Here is a 27,183-nt window from a genome sequence, read left to right as displayed (position 1 = left end):
CCTTTTCCCCTGGAAGACTGCATACACTTGATGAGCATGACTTTGGTGATGAAGCTTCAATGGCGTTGTGGAGACAGCACAAGTCTCTTCCTCAGGGTGAACCTGACTTCAGGCATCTGCTTTTTGGCCCCAGGTTGACTGCAGCCCTCTTTCTGGCCTACTTCATAGTTCACATGGTGGAGGATGCTGGTAACGTCTTCACTCCTAAAACAACGTACAAAAACATTACTAACCCTATCAGGGCACAATATGATGAACTAAAATCATCAGATCTACAAACACATTGTAGATATTTAAACCACACCACTAATAATATATTTCATTTTAATGTATTTTGAGTTTTACATTTACCTTGGACAGCCCTCCTTGAGCTGTTGACACACAGATTGGACGAACCAGCTCCCGTCTACAGTGTGTCTGAATGCCACGTGATCTTCAACAGAGGCAACGGCAATCAGAAAATCAGCTTCCTCGGGGATGAATGGGGAGTGAGAGTCATCGGCCTGCAGATCATCCACTAAAACGCCACCCTGTACCCCCCCTCCCTGGCAGGCCTGGATCAGGAACACTTTGGGCTTGCCCTTGAGGGCTGATTGAGGGCTGGCCTTGAAGGTTCCAGTTATCTGTTTAATGGAGAGCGGCTGCCCGTCGATCCCGAAGACTACACCTTTCTCTCCGTGACTCAGAACACAGCAGATGAAGGCATCGCCGTGTTTAGGAGCCTCTTGGAGATCTGTGAATCCTCCGCCAGACCACTCCTTTACCCCGAACTCCTGCAGCTGAGAGAGGTCGCCCTGAGAAGCAAAGCATTCCAGTACTCGATCCATCTGGTCCTTGGTTTGGTCCTTACACATCAGTGCTCTGAAGCCCAGCCAGCTGAACACCTCTGCCAGACATTCTGCAGGACATGAAATTAAGAAAAAGTTAAGCTTCAACCATCAACAAACATGACAAAAGTGTAAAAGTGTGATTTTTTTGTGTTTGCAACATACGAGCATCTTTGTCAGTCCCTCTTCTCACTTTGTTATAGGTGAAATTCTCGTTGTTTATGATCACGCAGAGGCCGGTAGGCCGGCTGTTCAACTCATACGAATTGTCCTGAAAACAAACAGGTTGAACACATGATGAAGAAACTAACTGGAACGGATCATTTTTGCCATTTCAATATAAGACTTTTACAAAACAGGAATTTTTACTTCCCTTTACAAGTTTAAATGTAAGATGTATGACACGTTTACAAAGCATTCACTATGTTACTACAGGGTTATAATTATGTCTATGTGTCTAGGTACGGGACAATATGAACATTTCATGTCACGATCATGGCCAAATTAATTGCGATTCACGATTTTACCCCAATAGTCATCAAAATATGCTTAAAACGCTATAGGATATATATATAGGATATATATATGTAGGATATATATAAGGCTGTACTTAACACTTTTCTACCAAGACAGCTTTTTCAAGTCTCTTGTGACAATATTTAAAATAACCCTGATAATGGGAATGAACCGCTATCAACTCTATTTTGCTTTTTTTCATATATATATATTGCGATCCGTGCTAAAATCCTATATCGTCCCTATTTGTGACTCTAACAAAGCTGAACTAAAAACACATGACATAAGCATTAGTGTGTTATTTCCACATTAGGTTTAAAACCTCACCTCCTTTTTCCTCTTGCTCGCTGGTGGCAGAACATCTGAGGAAATCACAGGGGGGAAGCAGAGTTACACCTCAAAACATAACTTGCAATGATACGAGTCATTTCTGCACCAAAAATGTGGACATACGGCTGTCGTCAACTGCAGAGACTTGGACAGGCTGAGGCAGGACGCAGGGACCACTCAGGGGTATCTTCTTCAGCTCGGGGTAAGCGCTAATCACGTCCTCGTCGGTCTGCAGGAGGTCCAGGAAGGCTTGGCAGCTGTCCTCTCCTTTATTCATGAGCTTGTCCACGAGCTCAACGACGTGGCCCTCCACGTCTTCTTTGTTGATGCTCTTAAGGTTGTTGTACTCACGTCCAGTTATCAGGTTATTCTCATGGACCTTGTTGAGGATTAGCCGGTGGTCGCCACACAAAGTCATCTGAATGGCTGTCTTATTGCGTCTCACCGTGTCTTTGGCCGACATGCTGAGTCTGAAACAGGGACAAAAAAAAAGAACAAGTACAGTGATGCTTATAGAGTCATTATAGACATATTACCTGGTACATAGTAGAATTAATCATTACTTCACTCATGAGTAAATACATTTTATCTATGGGTGCCTTTCAGGAAAATGTACCTTAAATGTACACTTAATAAAATACACCATCATAAAAACAGATGCACAACAGTAAAAACAGGCCAAATATAAAAACAAAGCAATGAAGAAAATATGAATGAATAATAATTGACCAAATACAGTAGCAGGCACTTTGAAAAAAAATGATGTTTTCAAGGCTTCCAATGAGTTAACATGTTTTTTTAATGTAGTTTTAAATGTGGGTTTGAGTTGTTTTTTTTAAATGTAGTTTATCTGCTTGGAATTAATGCTTCAAGTATCTAAAGTTATATCGTGAGATCAGGTGAAATTACAGTCAGAGTTGAACCAGAGCTGAACAACATAAACAGAGGTAGTTACATTAATGTTCGGTCACTTACAGTCAGGAAGTGATTCAATTCCCTCCAATTGTTTTGCTTTCGTTTTAAAACAGAACTCTGGTTTGAGGGCTTCGGTCCGTACGAAGCTGGCGCGCAGTATCAGCGATCCGGTTCTGAATTCGCGTTCAGGTTGTTCGTGCTATGCAGTAGTTCGCTGAGTTTAGTGGAGAAGAAAGCGATGTAGCATGGAAGCGACAAAGGGAGCGCACGTGGGCGGTGTCCGCCTGCCTCCTAGAGGGAACGTAGCTGCCTTCCTTAACGGAGAAGTCCCGCCATCGGACACGTGACGCTACATATAAATAGGACTCCTTGCTCGTGTGCAGAAGGCTTCCCTGGTGGTCTAGTGGTTAGGATTCGGCGCTCTCACCGCCGCGGCCCGGGTTCGATTCCCGGTCAGGGAACTACTCTTTTTTTATATTATGTAGTTTGAGGTAAGTAGTAGCGACTCACTACGTCACGGAAATTCCAAGTCTACAAAATTGAGCGAATTGTGGTAAAGTAATTCATGAATAGAGTTTTTTTTATTATTATTATTATTTTCTTGTTTTATGTTTACTGTTGCAACTTAGAGCTACTGTTAACCACGTCAAAGGCAAGATGTCATAGGTACTACCTCTGATGATTGGAACCTACAGAGAAATGCCCAAATAACATAACTTTTATGTTTTATATTATATTATATTACATTACATTACATTACATTTACATTTAGGTCATTTAGCAGACGCTTTTGTCCAAAGCGACTTACAATAAGTACATTTGTCAAAAGAAGGTAACAAAGAAACCACAACATATCATTGCCGATAAAGTAAGAGCTAAAAATAGAACAAGTGTTAGGTCCTCATCTGAGTAAAGTAGTACCTTAAGAGCAACAAGGCTATGATCAGAGTGCTATAGGTATTATATTATATTATATATTATAATGTGTATTATAATGAAAGTCATCCAAAGTTGTTTAACTGTGTGGATTTCTTTTTAAATTTCAACTGTTATATTTTATTTTGTCTAAATATTTCTCACCTAACATTTATTTTTATTTTATTCTTCCTCAAAATGCTTTGATAAAAAAACATTTTTAAAGTAAAATTTATTTACAAGTAGCCAATTTAATAAAAAAAATTACTTTAAAGGGATAGTTCGGAATTTTGGACATAAGACCTATTTTCCAAGTGAGCCGGTGTGTTCGAGACGTCTGGAGACGTTTTCAAGAAATTTAATTCAGTTCTTCTAGTTGCCGAGTTCGCTTATGCTATGGCTAGCGCAAGTCAATGGTTCTAGTTAGCCAGGCATTAAAAACAGTCTTGCCCACTCCGCAGTGCACCCGAGGCAAATCAGCAGACTATCCATGTACATATCTGTGTTGATAGAATGTTTGAAATAAAACCAACCTTGCATTTTTAAGGATTTATGTCTCAGCAGCAGCGTGTCTTCCTAGTAGGCTATGGCAGCGGCGGAGTGATATCACCTAGCACTTATAAGTTACCGGTTCTATAATAGTTTGTTGACCTGCTGTCATTGCTACAGACGCAGAGTAGCCTGCAGTGCTAGTTTCTTCAATCTCACAGAAATGGCCACTTTTGGAGAATATACTGAAACTTTTGAAGACTCTTATGAGGAGTTTTTTCCACCCAAACCCAACCGTACCTGTACGAACCTGAATATACAGAGGAAGAATTGCGCGAGAGGGATGCTCAAAGGGCAGAACGTGAACGAGCGTCTGTGGAGACCGAGATAGCCCCCGCTGGAGCTGAGAACCGAACAAACGGAGACTGGTGGTGCCAGGAGGGAATCGCAAACACGTCCGAGGGTTTACGGGTCTATAGACGGAGCAGAGGTCCGGGTTTGCGGTGCGTAATTGTGGGTTCGCGTGGCCGTGGGCTGCCCGGTGTTTGCGCGAGGTCCAATCGCTTTTCACCCGGGTCTGAGGGCATGAGTCCCGACAATTCGTCCCGGTTCGATTGCCTATTTACGGGCAGTATTTCGGGCGGCGCGTCTTAGAGTTTTGAGTCTGACGGAGAGTCCGCATGTGTGGATTCGCGGAGCCGCCCGCTGCCCGGTGTTGGTCTGCGGTCTGCGGGCTTTTCACCCAGCTCTGAGGGCACTTGGCCCGACTATTCGGCGGTGTTCATGTGTCTATTTACCGGAGGGAATCCCCGCAACGCGTCCGAGGGTTTACGGTTCTCCGGACGGACCAGGTTCGCGGTGCATAATGTGGCTTCGCGTGGCCGTGGGCTGCCCGGTGTTTGAGTGAGCTCCGAGGGCTTTTCAGACAGCCTTGGGGGTATAAGTGCCGACAGTTTGGCCCGGTTCGATTGCCTATTTACGGGCAGTATTTCGGGCAGAGCGTCTTAGAGTTTTGAGTCCGACGGAGCAAAGTAAAATTCCGCTGCTGCTGAGAAACTAGTCCCTCAAAAAATGGATGATTCATGCAATGCGAGGTTAGTTTTGTTTCAAATATTATTCTATCAACACAGATATGTACATCGACAGTCTAGTATTTTAATTGATTTGCCTCGGGTGCACTGTGGAGTGGGCAAGACTGTTTTTAATGCCTGGCTAACTAGAACCATTGACTTGCGCTAGCCATAGCATAAGCGAACTCGGCAACTAGAAGAACTGAATTAAATTTCTTGAAAACGTCTCCAGACGTCTCGAACACACCGGCTCACTTGGAAAATAGGTCTTATGTCCAAAATTCCGAACTATCCCTTTAAAAAAGCTTCTATTTTTTTTCGCAAAAAGTCAATGATTGTGCAGATTTTTGTTCAAATAAACAGTTTTATTAGTTACTGATTTTTACTGAAATGAATTGTCTTGTCTTTGTGTTTGTTGTCTTTAGTGCATTTACCATCAACACATTTCTTAAGACATAACCAGAAGCTCGGGGTGTTGCGGTTTACTGTATGAGAAACCACGAATAAAGAAACAGGAAGAAAGCCATGGTTTCCTGAAGCGTTGTACAGTGTGTGACGTCATGCGTCGTCTTTCCCCAGAAATGTCTCATTTTCTTCAGTCGCCGAGAGCACTGGCAGTCAGCGGCAGTGGAGGGACAACGGGAGGTAACGGCTTCTTATTCATGCTCTTTACAAGTATGGTGCTGTCATATACTGTAGGAGGATTGTGTGTTAGATTGTATTCGAGATAGGTAGAGAGAGAGGGGAGAGAGGGGAGAGGGAGAGAGAGAGAGAGAGAGAGAGAGAGAGAGAGAGAGAGAGAGAGAGAGAGAGAGAGAGTAGAATATAGTGTGTAAACAAAACAAAGAACTTGTCTATTTGTTTTCCCCGTGGAAAATATAAATGTAATGTACATTTGAAGGCATGGAAATGTCGTTAAAAGTAAATTAAAAATGATGATTACTTTGTGTTAGATTACATGCCCGTTGAGATGTCTTACAAGATATCAGTCACTATTTATTTTTACATGTAAAAAGGGGAAGTATGAACAGTCAGGAAATTACTAAGTTACAGGACTGGGTTGACAGAGTTTGTGTGTGTTGTAAAAAACATGTAGGTTGGCTATGAGGCTGTTTCCTGTCCTTCCAATCCTTTGGTCCAGTTTGCTGGTTTTGTGTGCCTCACAAAGTGGTGGGTAACGTAACACACACACACACACACACACACACACACACACACACACACACACACACACACACACACACACACACACACACACACACACACACACACACACACACACACACACACACAGTAATCAGAATCAGAATCAGGAAGGAATTCAAGGAAATCCTCTAACTGCCCAATCAAGAGAAAACCCCTGAAAATGTGAAGATAGATAAAATAATAATAATCGCAACAACAAGAGGCAAAAGTGAACACATGTAATAAATAAGTAAAACAAATATATAAATGAATATTTAACGATATAAGTTTTGTTGAATGTTAGATGTTTGTTAGATGAATTAAGCACATACGCAGAAGAGACTCGAGAATGGACTTGAATTGATGCTCTGCACTTCCTCAAAGTCTTGTTTTACGTGTCCTCCCTTTACAGAGAGGGAAGACAACTATCCGGATGTCTGTGGGGATGAAGGGGATCCCGGCAATGTGAGGATGCAAAATGGTACTTTTAACGCCCAAAACGGTTGAAAAAATGCTTTAAACAGACGTGGTTTTGTATTTCTGTTTCAGATCCATGACCACAATCCTCCGAGGCAGGTGGGAAAGGTGGAGGAGGCTCAGGTGTACAATAAATACCGCTGCCTCCTTTACCCCACAAATATCCTCAACTGCTCCTGGTCATTCCTCACTTTACAGAAGGATGCTCAGCTCTACGTCAATATCAGGTATTCCTTATTTTCCCACAGCTTTGATGAGTATTTATTGTGTTTATAATATAAATCTTTCTCCGTCTGTTCACCCAGCACCCACTTCTGTGACGGTGATAGAGAGGTCCGCTCTATGAAGCTTTCGTCTGAAGAGAGGGCCGGATGGAGGTCCTTGATTCTGCCTGAGGATGAGACGTTGTATGTAATCCTCAAGTTTAACATAAGCCTGCACGGCCAGTGGACGGTCTACACCTCAGAACACGACATGGACCTCCTAGGTGATACTACTTGTTGAGCATTTGCTAAAATGATTATATGATACAGATGGTGGCCCTTCATGTAGATTCAATCCACTGTTCCTGTTGCTGAAATACTGAGTCAGAAACAGAAGCTATATTATCTAAACACTTATCCTGGGAACCACTAGTCATTTCCACAAGGATGGAATAAACTTTTAATATGGCCAACATTTCATCTATTAAACTTCTTATAAAGACTTTGATGTTCAGCCACTTTAGAGCTGATTTTTTACTTATTTTTTCCCTGGCATATCTTCACTTGGAGACTGAACAAAGTCTTCATTTGAAATCCATTTCACAATTACACCACATATAGGCCAGAGATAAAGGTGCCAGGCTGCTTTTCAACGAGGAAGCTCATCCCCGTGGCTAACTGCCTACCAGACGATCTGCGTGAAACACAGAAAACGTTACATCCAGCAGCACAGATCACAGACGAGGGCATAAATAAGGGATATATCCATTAAAAAAAATTAATTTATGCAACTCAAAGATATCAAACAGCTGTAAGCAGGAGTCACGTGAGCTGAGGTGGAAGCAGCGGAGCAGCCTGGGAGGGGTCGTCATAGCAACATGCATCCATTCAGTACGGTTGCGTTTGCAGATCAGCGGACTGAACTGTGTTTCACTATATTTTTGGTCCACAGAGGTCCTGCCTCCACCCCCGAACGTCTCTGCCTCAGTCAAAGATGGAGGCCTGATGGTGACGTGGGGTTTGCCCCTGAGCCGCGGAGACATTAACGCCCGTTGCTTTGACTACCAGCTGTACTTGGGTGAGCAGGTAAACCAGGCCTGCGCGTACGGACGCTACTCCGTAAACAACATATACCACATTTAGTGCATTATTTTCCTGGCGCACATAAACAAGAACAATCTACATATTTATCTTTGGGGGGAAAAAACAGGAACAAATCAAAAACTTGAGCAAGCAGCTGTCGTACACGGAGCCCAACGTGGACCCGGCCGCCACCTACAGCGTGAGGATGAGGACGAGGAAGAGTTTCGAGTGCCAACATTCTTCTCATTGGAGCGCTTGGAGTCGCACCGTCCGTGAGTTTAAAGTTAAAGTCACCTGGATTCCAGGTTTAAACTAAATCATCACCGTCTATCGTTCTGATGTCTGAATACACCATCTCATATTTCAGTATCTTTATCTTTATCTGTGTGTGTGTGTGTGTGTGTGTGTGTGTGTGTGTGTGTGTGTGTGCAGCAGTGGAACCGTTGTCACTGTACAAAGTCAGCACTCTGGTGATCGTCTCCATTTCACTTGGAATACCCATGATCCTCCTGGCAGTGCTGTTGGGCCATCAGAGGTATCTTTGACTTCTGTTCTCACCTGCTGTTTTTCTCGGGCAGCATGAACTCGTTTCTGTTAAATGTGAAACGGTGTCAGACGGAAAACAACAATGACGCCGTCATCAGCAGAATGGGGACATGTTGAGTGAGAAAACAGAGAAAGGGGAAGTAAGAGGAGCTTGCGGACGGGGGTGACTTTTGGTCTAAAAAGCCACTGAGAAACATCCGCCCGAAAACGTCCTCAAAGTTCAGGCATCTATCTATCTATCTACTAAATTTACATATGCATGTATCCATACAATACATATATTTATATACAGGGTCGCCCATAAAGTTGGAATAGCAATAGCAAATGTCTTTTCTTTTATAGTGCCAAACAAGTTATTTCAACAAAATATTCTAACTTTATTGGCAACAGTGTATGTATATATATATATATATATATATATATATATATATATATATATATATATATATATATACACATACATACATACACACACATACGTGTGAATATATATATATATATACACATACATACATACACACACACACACTGTGTATAGCTTCTTTAAACAGTTATACAACTTAAAAAACATATATAAATTTTATATTATAAATTATTTTATATAAATATTTAATATATATATAAATTTTTTTTTATATATTTATACAATATATTTATACAATATATATTTATACTATATATATATATATATATATATATATATATATATATATATATATATATATATATATATATACACACACACACATATAAATAATATATGAATTCAGGGCAAATTTTGTGTGTTTCAGGGTTATTAAGCTTCTGTTTCCCCCCATCCCCTCGCCCACCGCCAAAGTACAAAGTTTTCCTGGAAAAAAATGATGCGTTCAGTGTAAGTAGACCCGTACATTGTACAGACACACACACACGATTGTGTACAATCATTGCTGACATTTTGGATTTTGCCTGTGATTCCCAGCTGTTCCGGCCCACACCGCTAGCCGAGCCTGTGGAGGAGATCACAGAGGTGGAGGACGGGCAAAGGCCTTGAAAGACTTTATGAAAGCAATATGGGTCGGATGCATAAAATGATTATATTTTTAAATAACAAAACAGTCCAGTCAGGCCTTGGAAGCTCATTCAGATGCAACAGTTTAACGCATGTAAAGCGCAGCAATATGACTGCAAAACACGAAGATCTTGGCTCTGCTTCCTCATCGACATGTGAATATTTATCTTATTAATTTAAACAAATGTTCAGCAATTAAACTTGCTCTGCTTGAAATCGCTGGTCAGCTGGGGAAATAAAGTTGACACTATAATGTGCTCGTTGAAAGTTAATTTATTTCCACCTTTATTTACACAAGATGGTCCAATGAGAATAATAAACTCTTTACAGGAGCCTACAAGGAAAAAAAAGTTAAGATTCACCTTGCCAGTTCCATAAGAATTGTACGTCACCATGGTGACGTCACCCGGTGATTCGTGGACTACGGTTTCGAACCCTCGCGTTCGTCAACTTTTTAGCCATCACCATCTTTTGCAACCAGTGAAGGAAGTGACGAACACAAGCGGCAGAGCGGCAACATTACTGGATCTGGATCCATCTGGATTCTGGTGTGAAGCTGCTAACAAAGTTAGCTTCATAACTCAAAGTAAGTAAGTGTTAAAAGTCATTTTAGTAGCAACCGGTCAATCACAAGGTAGCCCCGCCCCTAAACGATCCCCTGTTTTCTGGTCATTTACTAAATGAACATCATGCTGGATTGAAGAAGACTTGAAACTAGAGATTGAGACCATAAACTCATGTTTACAATGTTTACTGAGATAATACATCAAGAGAGAATTAGGCTGAATTTCTCATAGACTTCCATGCAATCTGACCAGAGGAATCGCCCCCCAATGGCCAGCAGAGAGAATGCAAGCTTAAGGCACTTCAGCCCTGGCTTCACTTTTCAGAACCGGAGGTTGCCGCCTGGTCAGTTCAAAGAATGAAGGAGTCCAACAAAGTGAGCCAGGTTTAGAGCTAATCCATTGAGACCGAATCAAGTCTGGTTCGAGAACTTCAAGAAATATCAGATCACTTTAATGGAGAACAGCAAATATTAAATACAACATTTCTTTCTTCTTATAGTGGCCTCATTTTCATAATCTTATCCGGTAAGAATGTGAGATTTCTACCAACTTTTTTTTAAGTTAATATAAAAGACAAAACTGATAAAAAATATATTCTGAGATAGACAGATGCACAGATCCTTGATCCTTCCATCTTGTTCATCCACCTGATATGGCCTCATCTGCCGGGCCTCAGCTCACAGAGCTGCTGCGTCACATTTCCATGTAGACAAACTCTGTGGAGGACACCCGCGAACATGTGTGTCAGGGTCGAGTGAGTTCGTCATTTCACAAACTTGCAAACACACGGGGAAGTCACAGCTGGGGTGGCCCAAATCAAACCGTAGCGTGACACGTGTTCAGGTCATACCTTGTCCGAGGTCGGTGTACTGCAGCCGTGTTTTGTCCAGCGGGTCTCTGAGGGGAGCGACCACGATGTCCGAGACTGCACCCTCTCTGCAGCTCTCTATCAGTGTTTCCAGAGTCCTAAAACTCCGCCATCTGACCCCAGAATCCTGCCAAGCGCACACAACACACCATGAATGACCTCCTCACGAAACTCGCGTGGGTTTGTGGACGCGTGTGATGCTCGTTCACCCACCTGGAGACACCAGCCGTCGGCGGAGCGCCTGAGTCTGTAGGTGTGAACGAACGGTGCTTTCCTGCCAAACATTAAGTGTGTGAACACGATACAACATGCTGATTAAATGTAGATAGGAAGAGAAATAGTAAATATATATATATATATATATATTTATACTTTAACGCCATTATTGACCTTAAAGTGATACTTTTAACTTTCTACTTCGAGTACCTTCTTTGTCCTTAAAGTGAAACTTTCTACTTTAGAGTACATTTTTTTCAGAACCTGCACATTTTCACTTTTACTTGAGTGAAGAAGTTGAATCAGTACTTTTACCAGAGTATTTTTAAACCCACGTATCTGTACTTCTACTTCTACCAGAGTCTTTTTAAACCCAAGTATCTGTACTTCTACCAGTCTTTTTAAACCCAAGTATCTGTACTTCTACTTCTACCAGAGTCTTTTTAAACCCAAGTATCTGTACTTCTACCAGTCTTTTTAAACCCAAGTATCTGTACTTCTACTTCTACCAGTCTTTTTAAACCCAAGTATCTTGTACTTCTACTTCTCCCAGAGTCTTTTTAAACCCAAGTATCCGTACTTCTACCAGTCTTTTTAAACCCAAGTATCTTGTACTTCTACTTCTCCCAGAGTCTTTTTAAACCCAAGTATCTTGTACTTCTACCAGTCTTTTTAAACCCAAGTATCCGTACTTCTACTTCTACCAGTCTTTTTAAACCCGAGTATCTGTACTTCTACCAGTCTTTTTAAACCCAAGTATCCGTACTTCTACCAGTCTTTTTAAACCCAAGTATCTGTACTTCTACCAGTCTTTTTAAACCCAAGTATCTTGTACTTCTACCAGAGTCTTTTTAAAACCAAGTATCTTGTACTTCTACTTCTACCAGAGTCTTTTGAAACCCAAGTATCTTGTACTTCTACTTCTACCAGAGTCTTTTTAAACCCAAGTATCTTGTACTTCTACCAGTCTTTTTAAACCCAAGTATCTTGTACTTCTACCAGAGTCTTTTTAAACCCAAGTATCTTGTACTTCTACCAGTCTTTTTAAACCCAAGTATCTTGTACTTCTACTTCTACCAGAGTCTTTTTAAACCCAAGTATCTTGTACTTCTACCAGTCTTTTTAAACCCAAGTATTCGTACTTCTACTTCTACCAGTCTTTTTAAACCCAAGTATCTTGTACTTCTACCAGAGTCTTTTTAAACCCAAGTATCTTGTACTTCTACCAGTCTTTTTAAACCCAAGTATCCGTACTTCTACCAGTCTTTTTAAACCCAAGTATCTTGTACTTCTACCAGTCTTTTTAAACCCAAGTATCTTGTACTTCTACTTCTACCAGTCTTTTTAAACCCAAGTATCTTGTACTTCTACCAGTCTTTTTAAACCCAAGTATTCGTACTTCTACTTCTACCAGTCTTTTTAAACCCAAGTATCTTGTACTTCTACCAGAGTCTTTTTAAACCCAAGTATCTTGTACTTCTACCAGTCTTTTTAAACCCAAGTATCCGTACTTCTACCAGTCTTTTTAAACCCAAGTATCTTGTACTTCTACCAGTCTTTTTAAACCCAAGTATCCGTACTTCTACTTCTACCAGTCTTTTTAAACCCAAGTATCTTGTACTTCTACCAGTCTTTTTAAACCCAAGTATCCGTACTTCTACTTCTACCAGAGTCTTTTTAAACCCAAGTATCCGTACTTCTACCAGTCTTTTTAAACCCAAGTATCTTGTACTTCTACCAGTCTTTTTAAACCCAAGTATCCGTACTTCTACCAGTCTTTTTAAACCCAAGTATCTTGTACTTCTACCAGTCTTTTTAAACCCGAGTATCTTGTACTTCTACTTCTACCAGAGTCTTTTTAAACCCACGTATCTTGTACTTCTACCTTAAACACCTGCAGATTCACAGATGACTGTCATGAGGCTATGCAAAGCGTCTCATCTCGTCTGCACACGATAAAAGGAAGTGAATGACATGTCACTGTGTGCAAACCCCGCTGGGCAGCAGCTCACCTCACGCACAGGCAGTAGGCCCCGTGCACGGTCTCGCTGTCTCTCAGCAGAAAGCTGCCGTCGTGTCCGAACCTCTCCAGCAGCCTCTCCGTGGCCTCGCTTCCGAGTCTCCCGTAGTAGATGGAGCGGACCAGCAGGCCCTCCCTCTCCATGCCGCCTCCCCGTATGTGTGCAGCAGCCAGTGTTTGTGTTCCTGCGAGACAGGAAAAGGCTTTTCTGGTTTGCGCACTTGTTCTGTCGCGCAGTTGCGCGTGACGCGCCTCGTCCAACCCAGAACAATGGCTTCCATATCCATCCGCCGTGCGTGCGCTTCATTGCCATGGTGTCCTTAAACATTTATGCTATTATAATGTGATTTCTAAGTCACCCACTCCGCCATGTTGCCTGGGTATCCTCGGACACGTGGGTTTGTTTTGGTGACATTAGGCTCGTATGAGATGAAGCGCGCTTCGCCTGGAAACGAGATCCGGAGGCGGAGAGACGAGAAGCTGCGGTCCACCGGACGGTTCCCAGCAACCTTCAAAGAAGTTACAAGAAGTCACAGAAATAGCTACATCCGGTTCCATACGACCACGTTTTATTTATTTGATTTATTAGTTTGCTATGTGTTTGTAGTGTAAATGTGCGAATCTGGCACTATATTCTCTCCTCTCTCTCCCTTGTGTTTTGTTTGCCTGACATTGTAAATACTCGTTTTGGTAAGTGCTACATAAATAACCTTAATTATGATTATTATTATCAACCACTCAAGCTGTATATAACCTTTATTTCACACCATGACATTAATGGCCTTTGATCTAGCTTTAAAAATTAGAATAACACAGGAAGTTTGCATTTTCTGCTCAACGTGGTGTTTGTTCTCAAAAAGCAGAGCCAATCAGCTCTTAGATGAGGCAGTTTCCCAGCATGCCCTGGGACCTTGCAGGCACCTCAAGTGGGCGATGCTGCAAAATCTGTTTTTTTATCCTGATGCGTGAAAAAAATATTGTTTAATCTCAAATTTGCAGGTGCCTCCGTCTTTCCCATCGCCATAGCAACCACCTGTGGTTCACCAGAAAGAGCAGACTAGCATTCTCTGATTAAAATGGAGCCAGAGATCATATTTCAGTCTTTTTTAGTTTAAATAATGACAGAGGATACGCTTCACAAATTATGCTGTATTATTGGGACGCAGCTTGTATTGTGAAATACACAGTTTGAATAAAGCAGTATCTTTATTATCAGGATGTGGTGCAGTCAGAGCACAGTTGCGGTTATAAAGCTGTATGAAAGTGGTTAACGATTTAATCAGAGGATTATTCAGATACGTGCAAACAGCAACGTCCCGCCACATTAACCACCAGCCAAGCGGCCCACACAAACACATTCAGCCTAGCTGTGGTTCGCTTCGGTGCCGTCACCAAACGCTTTCATCCAAACACAATAAAGTAAAGACCAAGTCGTCTGTCTGAATGTCTGAAAATGACACTTCAAATGCAGTTTTCTTAGTTCAAGTTCAAGTTCACTTTTATTTATATAGCACAGGTAAAAGGACCTGTAACAGTCATCCAAAGTGCTTCACAGAGCAGAGACAAAAGCAAAAAGAACACAAGAAAACATGCATATAATCACACATATTCACACACAAATGCATGTAGCACATGCACATATACAAACATATGCGCATACATAAACATGCACATACGTGCACTGCTAAAATAGTCAGAAACACTAGTGCAAAAACAAAACTAGGCTGGATTAGAAGTCCCTGTGGATCCAAAGGCCAAGGTGAAAAGATGTGTTATTGTGTGTCTTATTGTGTGTCTTATTCAAATTCAGTTTAAAAATTGCATCCATTGCACCTTGAATAATCGAAAAGATCGTAACGGTTTATAAACACACATGCATTTATAGTTTGGCTTTCGTGCCACAGCAGCAGGCGAGTTGCTCGCTTGAGTAGAAAAGTTGTATGCGTGAAAAAACAAATCAGACTTTGTTAGACGATGAGAAAGTAGTTGGATTCCTGGAAGAGCTTCAGCATTAAAGATCTCATATTATACTGTTTTAATCAACTTCACACAGCTGTCAGAGGTCCAACAACACTGTTTTCGATATGCATTGCCCCAAAACCGCTGTCTAAAAGTTGCTCTGCTGAGAACAGGCTGTTTCTGTGTCTGCACCTTTTACATTTACATTACATTACATACTGTACATTTAGGGCATTTAGCAGACGCTTTTGTCGAAAGCGACTTACAATAAGAACATTTGTCAAAAGAAAGAAACCACAACATATCATTGCCCATAAAGTAAGAGCTAAAAAATAGAAACAAGTGTTAGATCCTAGTCTGAGTAAAGTAGTAGCTGTTCAGCAAGGATACCTTAAGTACAACAGTGCTATGATCAAAGTGCTATAGGTAAGAGTCGAGGTGAAGTCTGAACAGGTGAGTCTTGAGCCTTTTTCGGAAGATGGCAAATTACTCTGCTGTCCTGACATTGGTCGGGAGTTCGTTCCACCACCGCAGCAGTGAAGATGCATTGTCTCCAGCTTCACCCGCACCGGGATTTATTCACGGAGCACCAGCCGGAACGCCCCCTCTCGGATATCTCCTATCATCACGCAGAGGAGTTTGGTCTAATGCAAATGACTCCTTTCGTAACGTAACGACGGGAGCTGAATCTGAACAGCTTGTAGGAGCACCGTTGTACCAGTGGGTACAATACATGTTATTATTTAACTTAAAACACACACACACACACACACACACACACACACACACACACACACACACACACACACACACACACACACACACACAAAGCCAGTTCTATTTGGCATATTTTAGCTTGGCACTTTGCACTCCTCGTCGGCCGACACGGACTTGAGGACGAGCTTCTTGGTGAGGGTGTACTTCGGCTCTGGAATTTGTTTCCTGTTATGATATTCCACTCTGGTGACCTCCCTGTTCACACGTGTCAGCACATTGAGTATATCATCGTTATCCAAGCTGTAGAGAGGAAACACATTACAAATTAGAAACTGAGAAACCTTGCTCAAATTGTGTGTGTGTGTGTGTGTGTGTGTGTGTGTGTGTGTGTGTGTGTGTGTGTGTGTATGTGTGTGTGTGTGTGTGTGTATACAGTGCTATGCATAAGTTTAGGCACCCCATGCTAAAGTTGACTAAAAATAGGAATAAAAATCATCTTTTGTGAATTGCTCTTAATGCCTTAATTAAAAAAATGAGGAAAAATCCTACCTTTTAGGACACCAATTTTCTTTGTGAATGAATTATGTATCATAAAGAAATAAATGTTCTTCATTAAAATACAGGGTGCATAAGTATGGGCACCCCTAAGTTAAACTCCCACAGAGGCAGGCATAGTTTTATTTTAAAGGCCAGTTACTACATGGTTCCAGGATACTATGCATTCTGATAAAGTCACCTGGGCCTTTGGAGTTAAAATAAAATCCAAATCCTCACATACCCTTCACAAACCTAGAGACTGGCATGGTGCTTTTCAGTTAGCCTATTAGCTGGTTTGATTTGCATTGAGAAATCATTAGGCTAACTAGCATGCTATAGACATACATACATTCCCAAAGAAAAGTGGTGCCCTAAAAGGTAGGATTCCTCATTTATCGTTTAATTAAGGCATTAAGAACAATTCACAAAATATGATTTTTTATTCCTCTTTAGCATAACTTAGGCATGGAGTGCCTAAACTTATGCATAGTACTGTATATATGCATCATCTTCCACTGTGGATGGAGGTGTGTCTCACCTTTCTGCTGACCTGGTCAGCTGCCTGCACAGCTCCTGGATGTAGATGGAGCCTGTGACTTGGTTTCGAAACGATAAGCTGTTTGGCAGGGTGGCCATGCCCATTAGGAAGTCAGCATCCCGTGGTATCGCATCACTGGATGAAGCATTTGCGTCTCTCTCAAAGTGGCCGTCGCTCTCCTCCACAGCCTGTACTGACCTTGGGTAACTTGGCATGTCATAGCCTCCCCCTCGACACGCTTGGATGAAGAACAGTTTGGGCTTCCCTACCAAGGTGGGCGCTCGCCTGCTGGTGAAGGGCTGCGTCAGTTGATGTAAGTAAACCTGACGTTCATCGGTCCCAAAGATGGATCCCATTTGTCCATGGGAAAGCACACATACCACCTAAGATCACAAACAGACACGGTATTTACGAATTAAGAGAGACGGTAAAGAAGTTAAACATGAGATGATTTTGAAGGAAAGTCTTTCAGCTACACTTTCACCTACAAATCCTTTGACAGGACCACAGAGAGGCGAGGTCACGCCCCTCGTGATGGACCGCCATGGGATATCATTTCGTGATATGTGTGGGAGTCAAAGGTGTGTGTCACCGCTCACCAAGGCATCTTCATCCTGAAAACTCCTTGAGGCCAGCTGTTGGACTTCAAGTCGAATTTGTTCTGCAGTCAAGTTGTTGTGCACCACCACAGTAAAGCCGAGGAGGCTGAAGACGGTGCGCAGAGCGTCTGTGTCACATAAAAGATAGACAGATTAAACAAAAAGGGGGATGGTTCTTGTTTTATATCATCATATCAGGTGTGATAATAAGTATTAGCTTTGAGGAACCTCAAACCCTGAATGGTGCTTAGTAAATAACAGAAAAAAGCACAGGAACAAATCAGATCACTTGGTTGTTAGAATACAAAGAAGCATACTCTTATCCTCCCGAGTCCCTCTGCGATTTCTCAGCTCTGTTCCCAGGAACACCTCGTTGTTGATGACCACACACAAACCTCGTGGGATATGATTCAGGTCGTAGTACTCTGTCTGAAAGGCACAAGCACATCCATCGTAGATAAATCACAAAAATCAAATCTTCTAATAAATGAAATCGCAGGATGAACATAGATGCCAATTTCATGAAATAAAGACAATGATAGCAACTTGATTTGACTGCTGAAGCTGAAGGACTATATTTCATCGCCCGTCTAGTAGGAAGGGATCACTTCAAAGCCAGTATGAATAAGACGACTGATAAGCGACTCATGACTGTTTAAAAGCACATAATGGCCACGTGAGTAGTGGTCTTCAAAGGAATATTAAAAATGTGAACCTATCCTGTAAATACGTCTCACCAAACACATGTGCTCTTGTTGTTGTAGAGCATTCTGTCTCTCCAGCTTCTCCAGCTTCATCCTGGTGAGATGATGTTCACCTGCCTCCTGCGCATACGCCTAAAATTAAAGAGCAAGACGCATTCAGAAACACAAAAACGTAGGACCGACTGGACAGCGCGATAAAACATTATAAATGAAACACATGTACAGAATTGGCATGGCTAGAAGTCGAATGTGTGTTCATGTGTGTCTTACAAAAAGTATATCCTCCCGTTCTCTTTCATTCAGTTTTTTTTCCGCCTGAGCCTGAAGTTCCTGAGCCGCCTTGTCGGCCGGCAAGACCAGTTTACAGTCGAGGTTCTGAATCTGAAAACAGAGCGGGACAAAGCAGTCCTTCATATTCTGGATGGAAGTTTAAAGGAACAATCTGTTATACAAATATAAAAAAGATAAACAATATATACACATTAGGGGTGAGTATTGGCAAGAACCTCACAATACGATACTTTGGTCACGATACGATACGTTACACGATATTGCGATATAAATAAAGATAAAACACAAGTACTTTATCTTGCACCTTATAAACCCACCAAGTTTAATTTAGCTCAGTATTTAATACTATTTAACATTTTCCCAGAACTGCTAGGATCTTATTGTGTATTGTATATAGTGTTTTTAAATTGTGTATTGTACAGTTTTTTTAATACCAATAATTGCCCTTACCTCTCGATTGTATTTTTTGTATTCTGATAGTATTGTGCCGCTGCTACGATGACCTAATTTCCCCTCAGGGATAAATAAAGTTATAAAGTTATCTATCTATCTGTATATGTACATCAGATCAATATCATGATATTGATCAGCGGAAAAATTGAGTCGAAATTATTTCATTCAAAACAGCCTCTACATTTTATTAATTCCCATGAAATTCATTGGAATAAATATTGAAAATAAATTGATAAATGATGAATAAAAAGGATAAAGTACTGAATTCACAATGCTTCTAAACATGAATCTTTTTTTTTTTTAATCCATCTTTGGAGTTCGATAAAAAAAAATCGATATTGTATTGGGCAGCAAAGTATCGCGATATATTGCCATATCGATATTTTTACCCACCCCTAATACACATATATATTTTTTTGCATATTCCTATAAATTAGAGAGCATTGCCTACACGTCACAGGAGAAAAATGGGAAAACACACACACCTCATTGATGTCTTCAGAAAGCTTTTTGAATTCAGGATCATGTTTTGCCAGCACCTCGCCCAGTTCTTGGATTCGACCGAAGTAATCCTGGACATGCTCGCCCTCCAGCTGGTACCTAGCCGCATGCATGATCTGGTTCCGGGCGTTGGAAACCTACGCACGACGGTGTGAAGGGAAAAAACACAGAGTCAGATTGGTGATGGACGTTAGTAAAAGGCAGGGATGGCTTTCATTGGCTTTCACCACAACTCGGTCTCACTGACCAACAAAAACGAAAGCTGCAGGAAAAAAAATAAATACAGAGGACGTCATGACCTCGGCGTCCTCAATGTTAGGTACGAGCATGCACACACCTGTTTATTTACATGTGAAGATAAACTGTGTGTACTTTGTGTTTACCTTGTCACACAATCCACCAAGCCCAAACTTCTTGAAGTACTTGCACTGATTCATGAGACACAGAAGTGCAGCAATGTCAAAGTCACCAAGTGTTTCATGGTTCTTATGACCATCTGGCATGTACACCTGAATAGAAAAGAAGATATTATGAGTGTGAAATAATCTTTTTTTTTTATGTGATGAAGCCTGCAAACGTACCTTAGCCACTTCCCATTTCTCTTGGGACCACAGGTGGGGCTTACTGTTCAACCACATCACCTTTCCACGTGGACTGGTGTGGTTGGCCTGTATCGAATCTCTCCATCGACAACACACGTCGCAATCAAAGGTAGGAACCTGCAATCAGCAGCATCAACACAGCATGTCAAATAGTGCATTAAAAAAACATTTACCACCATGCCATTGACCGTGTAACGTCCCACGTTATAGAGCCACGTCCGTCCGAAAAGTCATCACTTCACTTCCATCAGTTGTGGGAAATAATGAATGAATTAATTATGTTAGTTATGGTTTAAAAAATAGTTTTTGCTCAAACTCAAGGAGATCTTTCAGTTGGAAGTGTCTCATGAGTTATTTCATTAGACCTGCTCAGCATTGCTACCATACAGGATCTTCTAGCTGTTGGAGGTTGTGTCGTTCTCAGGAAGCCAATCACTACCATTTGTTCTGGGCCTGTCCAAAAATAAATATTTTCTGGTGCAAGGTTTATTCAGAACTAGTAACTATATTTAGAACTGACATTACATTTAACCGGGACGAACTTCTGTTTGGGCTTGTACATTCAGCTAATATAAGTGTGAAAAAAAAATATTTATTTGGAATACTGAGTCCAGCTGCTAGAAAAGCAATTACAAAGAAATGGCTTAAGCCAGACGTCCCATCTATAGATGAATGGTATGATATTATTTACGATGTGTATGTAATGGAAATAATCACTTTTTCAATGAGGCTCCAGCGATCTAAATTCAATGACATCATCTCACATGGAAGCAATGGAAAATGTACATTTCCCTGAAACGTCCTTCTTTTGTTGAAGTTTTTTTGTGGATTGGTTAATTACTTTGTTGTAATATTGTGACAGAAAACACCCCATGTTCATGTTGTTACTTTATAAAATGCTTTGTAAAAGGAAAAAATATAAATAAATAAATAACAAATAAAACATGTTTTTTTGTGAGGTCACAGAACCACCAAACTCTAAAATCGTCCTTGAGTGAAAGAGGATCTTTATACCAATACATTCCCTGGACGTGTGACGTCACAGTGAGCAAATGTGCCACATTTTTTGATTTACTATCATTATTTCTTTCTGCTTGGATGTGATTTTTTATAAGAACATATACTTATGTTGTAGTGATTTTCGTCGTACACGAGGTGTCATTGAAGTACAAGTTTGTAGACATTTTTATTTTTTTATTCTTTCTGTGAATTACATCCTGACACGTTTGATCTTGTAAATCTACAGTTGAGCCGTGGAACGATGTTCATTCCAGCTGATTTCCGATGAATTGTGAACTTTGTGTTCAGGTTTCGGTTTCGTTTCCACACTTTAACGCTGATGTTGCTGATTTCCAGTAACAAGTCATACGGTGACCACGTCCCCGCCCTTCACATAGTAACGTTGGACCAAATAACTACCGAGTTTAGGATGTAGTTGAACGAGTCACCAGCGGTTATTAATGTTCATACCGTGTTTGGTCGCGGTTTCCAGCTGTTAAAAGTGCACGTTTTGACGCATGAAGCTTCGCCGCATTCAAGGACCAGCTCTCGGTGGAAATTCTCTACTTCCGCGTCGATGAAACGCTCCAGCGGCCTTTGAAGACAAAACAGCGCCACGACGCCTTTCAACCAGTTCTGTTTCTGTTCCGTCTCAAACTGCCGAATGTTCTCCATGCTGAGGAAACTCCGGGCGGCTCTGCTGCTCGGAGCCTCAAGTCCAAAGTGGAGTAACTGACTTTGAGTGACGCTATGATGACGTTGTGTGCCACAGCCAATCAGGAGGGGGGTAATGGTTCATGATGTAAACTGGGGGTCAAGTTGAATCATACATATACACATGCATATACACACACACCCAGACAGCGAGCTACTGGCTGTGTACATGTTGTACTGTGATTTGTTCATTTAGTTTTAATAAACACAGTGGTGTGAAAGTGAAGTATATTTACTCAAGTACTGTACTTGAATACAAATGGAGTAATTAACTTGATTACTACTTTATATTCCTATTCTACTACATTTCAGAAGGAATAGTGTATGTTTTACACAAATAGTTACTCAGCAGATAATGTGACCGACTTATAAAATGTGGTGCATTATAGACGAGCGACCCAAAATACAAATTCAATTCAATTCAATTTTATATATAGTGTCATACCACAACAGAAGTCATCTCAGGATACTTAACACATCGAGCAGGACTAGAATACGCTCAAGAAGTCCCAACATCACCCAGGGGCAAGCTTTACAGCGACAGTGGCGAGAAAAAACTGCCTTAATAGGCTTTTAGGCAGAAATCTCGTGCAGCCCAGGCCCTTGGGTTCCAACTGCATTTGGTGTTGGTAGTAGTAGCATTAACAGTAGTTGTGGCATCAACAGTAGAGATAGTATAACAGTAGTAGTCCATGGCAGCAGGCACAGCCACGCCGAGATGGATCCATCCCAACCATGTCGCCGTAGACCAGAAAGCAGGAGTAGTTGAGCAGTCACACAGCGGGCAGGTGGAGCTACAATGTGGTGTTTCCAGCATCAGACCAGTTAGCAGTCTGCATCGGTCAGGACCTCAGTGGACTCTGCTGGACCAGAAAGCATAGCCAGACTCCCGGGAGTGATCCCGGGAGTAGTCAAGTTAGTGATAGTGGAGATGTTGATTTTAGTCAATTATTTTAATCAATAGTCAGCCGCCTTAAAAATACTGGCGGTAAGAGTCAAACAAGACCACAGCATCGGTGCAGTCCGGATCAGGTTCCACCACGGTCCAGGGAGAACTGCTAGGCGAGAGAGCACAGGGACTCCGGGGGAACATACACAGAGAGAGAGAGGGAGGGAGAGAGAGGGAGAGAGAGAGAGAGAGAGAGAGAGAGGGAGAGAGAGAGAAAGAGAGAGAGAGAGAGGTCAGTGTAGGCCTATAGCACCTTAACTAAGAGGACCAGTAGGATGTCATAAATAAATATGCCATGTTTTACATAACTTGTTTAAGTATTTTTCTTATTTTGAACAAGGAATGAATTTCATGTTAATTTCACTACAGAAGAGACTTGATGATCCCTGCAATTAGGTGTGAGGGGAAAACGTATATACGTATATATATATATATATTTATATATATATATACACACTGCTCAAAAAAATAAAGGGAACACTTAAACAACACAATGTAACTCCAAGTCAATCACACTTCTGTGAAGTCAAACTGTCCACTTAAGAAGCAACACTGATTGACAATCAATTTCACATGCTGTTGTGCAAATGGAGTAGACAAAAGGTGGAAATTATAGGCAATTAGCAAGACACCCCCAATAAAGGAGTGGTTCTGCAGGTGGTGACCACAGACCACTTCTCAGTTCCTATGCTTTCTGGCTGATGTTTTGGTCACTTTTGAATGCTGGCGGTGCTTTCACTCTAGTGGTAGCATGAGACGGAGTCTACAGCTGTGTCCCAATTCAGGGTCTGCAGCCTTCGGAGGACCCAGCCTACGCGGTCTACGGAGGCAACACCTTCGGAGACTCCTCCGAAGGCTGGGTCAACCGTCGGTAAATGGGACGGTCTAACCTACGGAGCATTTCCTGATTGCGTCGCGACGTCATCACTTCTGCCGGCCAAGCCCAGGAAAAACACCGGTCAAAACAAAAATACGACAGACGAACATGATGGAGAGTTTTTAATATATATATATATTTTTTTTTTTTTCTTTTAATTTAATTTAATTTTTATTTTTTTGAGCAAGAGGAGAGGCGGCTGCGACGACACCGGCGGCTTGTTTATCTCCGGCTGGGAGAGCCGTGGGGAGGTAACGTTAAAGCCGTTACTTTAACCCATATTAATGTTCATACATAGTTAGCGTAGTACGTAATTAATATACCCGTTAATAAATGATACCGCTAAGTGACGAGCCATATCAAGTATAGATTGACATGGATAATGTCATTTAACCATAAGACTTAATACAGGGTTCGTACATGTGCTTAAAATGTAAAATCTTTGAAAATGCAAGGTCTGAAAAGTGCTTGAATCTTAGTTTAAATGCTTGGCTTATAAAGTGATTGAATTGAATAGTAAAATGTGTACGAACCCTGTAAATAACCCTGACTAAATTCAATATTTTATTCTTGCCTCTCTTTTAAACATTTTAGTGACATGGCATCCGTCGATTGCATCAGCCCTGCAAACCCCGATGATGGACGATGTGGTGGACAGTGGAGACATGCATCCCACACCCCCCACCTTCCAGATGATGTCCCACTCAGAGCCAGCAGAGTCCAGGGTCCTTAGCATCCCATCCAGTCCAGCAGCACCACCAGGGACTCCTGCTCAGTCAATACTGTATATACTGTATGTTCTCTGTAAATAGTTATTTCTGCTGATCTTTTGTAAATAGTTCTACATGTTAAGAACACCCACTTGTCAATAGTTATTGTAACTTTGTAAATATTTGTTAATTACACAAAAAATAAATTATTTTCTTGTCACTGAAAAGCAGTCCAAAAGTTGACTTTAGTTGTAAATAAGAAATGGAACAGATAATGTTACAGGTTATAATATTTTAATTTAACTATATACAATATTTGGAAAAGAAAATGGAACAATACAATATTTTTAATTAACAATTTAAATTACAAATCAACACAGAACTTAATCGAACAGAAAAAAAACATCCACCACCCCCCAAAAAATCAACGCCTCTCAACCATTCTCTCCAATAAACTAAAAAGTCTCTCCATCCTCTCTCTCTCTCTTTCCTCGCTCTCCCTCTGTAACTTCATGTCCTCCCTGATCAAATCCAGCAAGTCATCCGTTTTCCTCTTTCTTGCTGCTGTTCTCATTCCGGACCCGGAGTTTGATCAAATCCTCAGTCTGCTCCTTGCTCTCTACAACAAAACGACATGTGAAGCACATTTCCTGTTATGTCAACATGCAAAATGATTGTACGATATAATAACGATATTAACAGTAATAATGATCCTAAGGTTAGCTCTGTATTAAATCCAAACGTTTACAGTTTTACAGCCTAGAAATACAGCGGGGCTCACAACCCATCATTAACGTTATATATTCAGCTGCGAGAGGAGCGAACTGTAGCCTACACAACTTACAACGAGAACAAATTAACTTAACAGCTCCACGGTTACAATAACATATAAGTTACCATCGGAGCTTGTAACATTTGAAAGTGAAGGGTTTTAGGCTTACGTTACGTTTAAAGGCTAACGTTAACTGAGCTCCTCGTATCAACAGCCTTAAGCTACATCACGTAGCTGGCCCTACACTCCGGTGGCTACACGTATTAGCATTATTAACTTCACGCATTTTAACACTCAAATGTGTTTTAAGGCCCCTTGAACGTCCGACGTTAAGCAAAAACCCGTTACTTACATTTAAATGTGTATTCGGCACTGCTGCCGGTGCCGGAGCTGCTGCCGTCTTTCGCCGCCATTGTTGGTTGAACAGCGGCGCGCAAAGCATCTTGGGATATGGGAGGCCGCGAAGGATAGTAGCGGTGCATCCTCCGAATACGGGGGAAAGGAGGACACATTTGTTGGCCGCATTTGGAGGAGCCTTCGAATTTAGACGAATTGGGACAGCCTTCGCGCAGCTCTGTGACGTAAGCGGCCTTCAAATGCAGCCTCCGAAGGCTGCAGACCCTGAATTGGGACACAGCTTACAACTCACGTGGCTCAGGTAGTGCAGCTCATCCAGGATGGCACATCAATGCGAGCTGTGGCAAGAAGGTTTGCTGTGTCTGTCAGCGTAGTGTCCAGAGCATGGAGGTGCTACCAGGAGACAGGCCAGGACATCAGGAGACGTGGAGGAGGCCGTAGGAGGGCAACAACCCAACAGCAGGACCGCTACCTCCGCCTTTGTGCAAGGAGGAAGAGGAGGAGCACTGCCAGAGCCCTGCAAAATGACCTCCAGCAGGCCACAAATGTGCATGTGTCTGCTCAAACGGTCAAAAACAGACTCCATTAGGAGTATGAGGGATCCTCAGACCCATTGTGAGACCATATGCTGGTGTGGTTGGCCCTGGGTTCCTCCTAATGCATGACAATGCTAGGCCTCATGTGGCTGGAGTGTGTCAGCAGTTCCTGCATGATGAAGGCATTGATGTTATGGACTGGCCCGCCCGTTCCCCAGACCTGAATCCTATTGAGCACATCTGGGACATCATGTCTCGCTCCATCCACCAACGCTACGTTGCACCACAGACTGTCCAGGAGTTGGCGGATGCTTTAGTGCAGGTCTTGGAGGAGATCCCTCAGGAGACCATCCGTCGTCTCATCAGGAGCATGTCCAGGCGTTGTAGGGAGGTCATACAGGCACGTGGAGGCCACACACACTACTGAGCCTCATTTTGACTTGTTTGACATTACATCAAAGTTCGATCAGCCTGTAGTGTGTTTTTCCAATTTAATTTTGAGTGCGATCCTTCCTTTGTGTTGATTCTACATAAATTCCATCATTTTACATTTAAATATCCATCATAACATACTTTATTCTTAAGAAGAAAGAAAGCGATTAATTGCGATAATATTACATTAATATAATATTATATTTTTACATTATTTTTAAATGGCCTCTTCAGTTCAGTGTTCAAACAGTGACACAAAAGGAGAAACATTATGTATTATCATTATTATTTATTATTTTGCGCATTGTCACTCGCCATATTTCCAATATTTATTCCAGTGAATTTAATGGCGGCGTCGGTCCAGTGGTGGGCAGGGCCCTGGCATTTCCCAGGGGTGGCATTTCTTTGGGGGGCCGCACAGCCCTCCATGGGCTTGCCGGAGGTACCCTGTCCATTAGGTACCGAGATGAGATCCTCAGACCCATTGTGAGACCATATGCTGGTGCGGTTGGGGGGCGGGGTGTTAGTGGGTCATGCTATGTAGAGTCGAGGTGAAGTCTGAACAGGTGAGTCTTGAGCCTTTTTCGGAAGATGGCAAATGACTCTGCTGTCCTGACATTGGTCGGGAGTTCGTTTCACCACTGAGGCGCCAGAACAGA

At 41.8% G+C, this 27,183-nt stretch overlaps 5 protein-coding genes across 10 annotated transcripts in view; 2 read left to right on the top strand and 3 right to left on the bottom strand.

The window, feature by feature from the left end:
- The window catches only part of LOC311011786 (uncharacterized protein), a 59,429-nt gene that overhangs the window by 9,074 nt on the left and 23,172 nt on the right, over positions 1–27,183 (bottom strand). The window contains exons 10-14 of the mRNA XM_084006914.1: positions 1,797–2,143; positions 1,671–1,705; positions 993–1,098; positions 352–898; positions 62–204 (exon numbers count right to left, since the gene is read on the bottom strand). Of these exons, the coding sequence (XP_083863040.1) occupies positions 62–204; positions 352–898; positions 993–1,098; positions 1,671–1,705; positions 1,797–2,143 (1,178 nt within the window). The remainder of the gene's footprint in view (positions 1–61; positions 205–351; positions 899–992; positions 1,099–1,670; positions 1,706–1,796; positions 2,144–27,183) is intronic.
- Positions 1–27,183, top strand: part of pecr (peroxisomal trans-2-enoyl-CoA reductase) — a 90,761-nt gene that overhangs the window by 56,485 nt on the left and 7,093 nt on the right. The window lies entirely within an intron of this gene.
- Positions 5,615–9,864, top strand: LOC311012899 (interleukin-5 receptor subunit alpha-like). Of its 2 annotated transcripts, none has more exons than XM_084008703.1 (10): positions 5,615–5,707; positions 6,159–6,232; positions 6,660–6,712; positions 6,797–6,951; positions 7,030–7,211; positions 7,880–8,013; positions 8,138–8,282; positions 8,443–8,545; positions 9,348–9,430; positions 9,518–9,864. In XM_084008703.1, the coding sequence occupies exons 2-9, from the start codon at positions 6,166–6,168 to the stop codon at positions 9,418–9,420; spliced, it is 912 nt and encodes a 303-aa protein (XP_083864829.1). In that variant the 5' UTR covers positions 5,615–5,707; positions 6,159–6,165; the 3' UTR covers positions 9,421–9,430; positions 9,518–9,864. The 2 variants fall into 2 exon arrangements, with proteins under 2 accessions (XP_083864829.1, XP_083864828.1); XM_084008702.1 differs by having other exon boundaries at positions 5,629–5,710; positions 6,167–6,232.
- Positions 10,603–13,560, bottom strand: LOC311012904 (SH2 domain-containing protein 1A-like). Its single transcript, XM_084008710.1, has 4 exons — positions 13,270–13,560; positions 11,255–11,315; positions 11,024–11,168; positions 10,603–10,889 (listed from the first exon to the last, which is right to left on the bottom strand). Exons 1-4 carry the CDS (start codon positions 13,419–13,421, stop codon positions 10,867–10,869), a joined length of 381 nt encoding a protein of 126 aa, XP_083864836.1. The 5' UTR covers positions 13,422–13,560; the 3' UTR covers positions 10,603–10,866.
- LOC311012893 (caspase-6-like) overlaps positions 14,758–27,183 on the bottom strand; it is a 41,574-nt gene continuing 29,148 nt past the window's right edge. Inside the window, exons 1-11 of one of the 5 annotated variants that reach the window (XR_014597081.1) lie at positions 21,649–25,828; positions 20,158–20,295; positions 19,960–20,085; positions 19,561–19,713; positions 18,602–18,712; positions 18,365–18,463; positions 17,945–18,056; positions 17,628–17,755; positions 17,029–17,411; positions 16,030–16,253; positions 14,758–15,983 (exon numbers count right to left, since the gene is read on the bottom strand). Coding sequence is in view for 4 of the 5 variants with exons in the window: in XM_084008693.1 (XP_083864819.1) it covers positions 16,088–16,253; positions 17,029–17,411; positions 17,628–17,755; positions 17,945–18,056; positions 18,365–18,463; positions 18,602–18,712; positions 19,561–19,713; positions 19,960–20,085; positions 20,158–20,295; positions 21,649–21,852 (1,620 nt within the window). In the remaining variant the exon portion in view is untranslated. Of the gene's footprint in view, positions 16,254–17,028; positions 17,412–17,627; positions 17,756–17,944; positions 18,057–18,364; positions 18,464–18,601; positions 18,713–19,560; positions 19,714–19,959; positions 20,086–20,157; positions 20,296–21,648; positions 25,830–27,183 lie in introns of those variants that run through there. The other 4 variants (XM_084008693.1, XM_084008694.1, XM_084008695.1 and 1 more) reach the window with 4 other exon arrangements.

Source organism: Eutrigla gurnardus (assembly GCF_963514095.1).
Source record: "Eutrigla gurnardus genome assembly, chromosome: 4".
Lineage (NCBI taxonomy): Eukaryota > Metazoa > Chordata > Actinopteri > Perciformes > Triglidae > Eutrigla > Eutrigla gurnardus.
Note: the sequence above shows the minus strand (reverse complement) of the source record. Positions and strands in the feature narration are given on the sequence as shown.

Bases quoted from the DNA above. Each gene is read 5' to 3' on its own strand.
- LOC311012899 (XM_084008702.1), top strand. From the start codon at position 5,644: ATGTCTCATTTTCTTCAGTCGCCGAGAGCACTGGCAGTCAGCGGCAGT. The intron at 6,952-7,029 runs GTATTCCTTATT...CTGTTCACCCAG, and splicing joins CAGCTCTACGTCAATATCAG to CACCCACTTCTGTGACGGTG. The intron at 7,212-7,879 runs GTGATACTACTT...TTTGGTCCACAG, and splicing joins ACACGACATGGACCTCCTAG to AGGTCCTGCCTCCACCCCCG.
- LOC311012904 (XM_084008710.1), bottom strand. From the start codon at position 13,421: ATGGAGAGGGAGGGCCTGCTGGTCCGCTCCATCTACTACGGGAGACTC. The intron at 11,316-13,269 runs GTGAGCTGCTGC...AATGTTTGGCAG, and splicing joins GCCTACTGCCTGTGCGTGAG to GAAAGCACCGTTCGTTCACA. The intron at 10,890-11,023 runs GTATGACCTGAA...TGTCCTCCACAG, and splicing joins GTACACCGACCTCGGACAAG to AGTTTGTCTACATGGAAATG.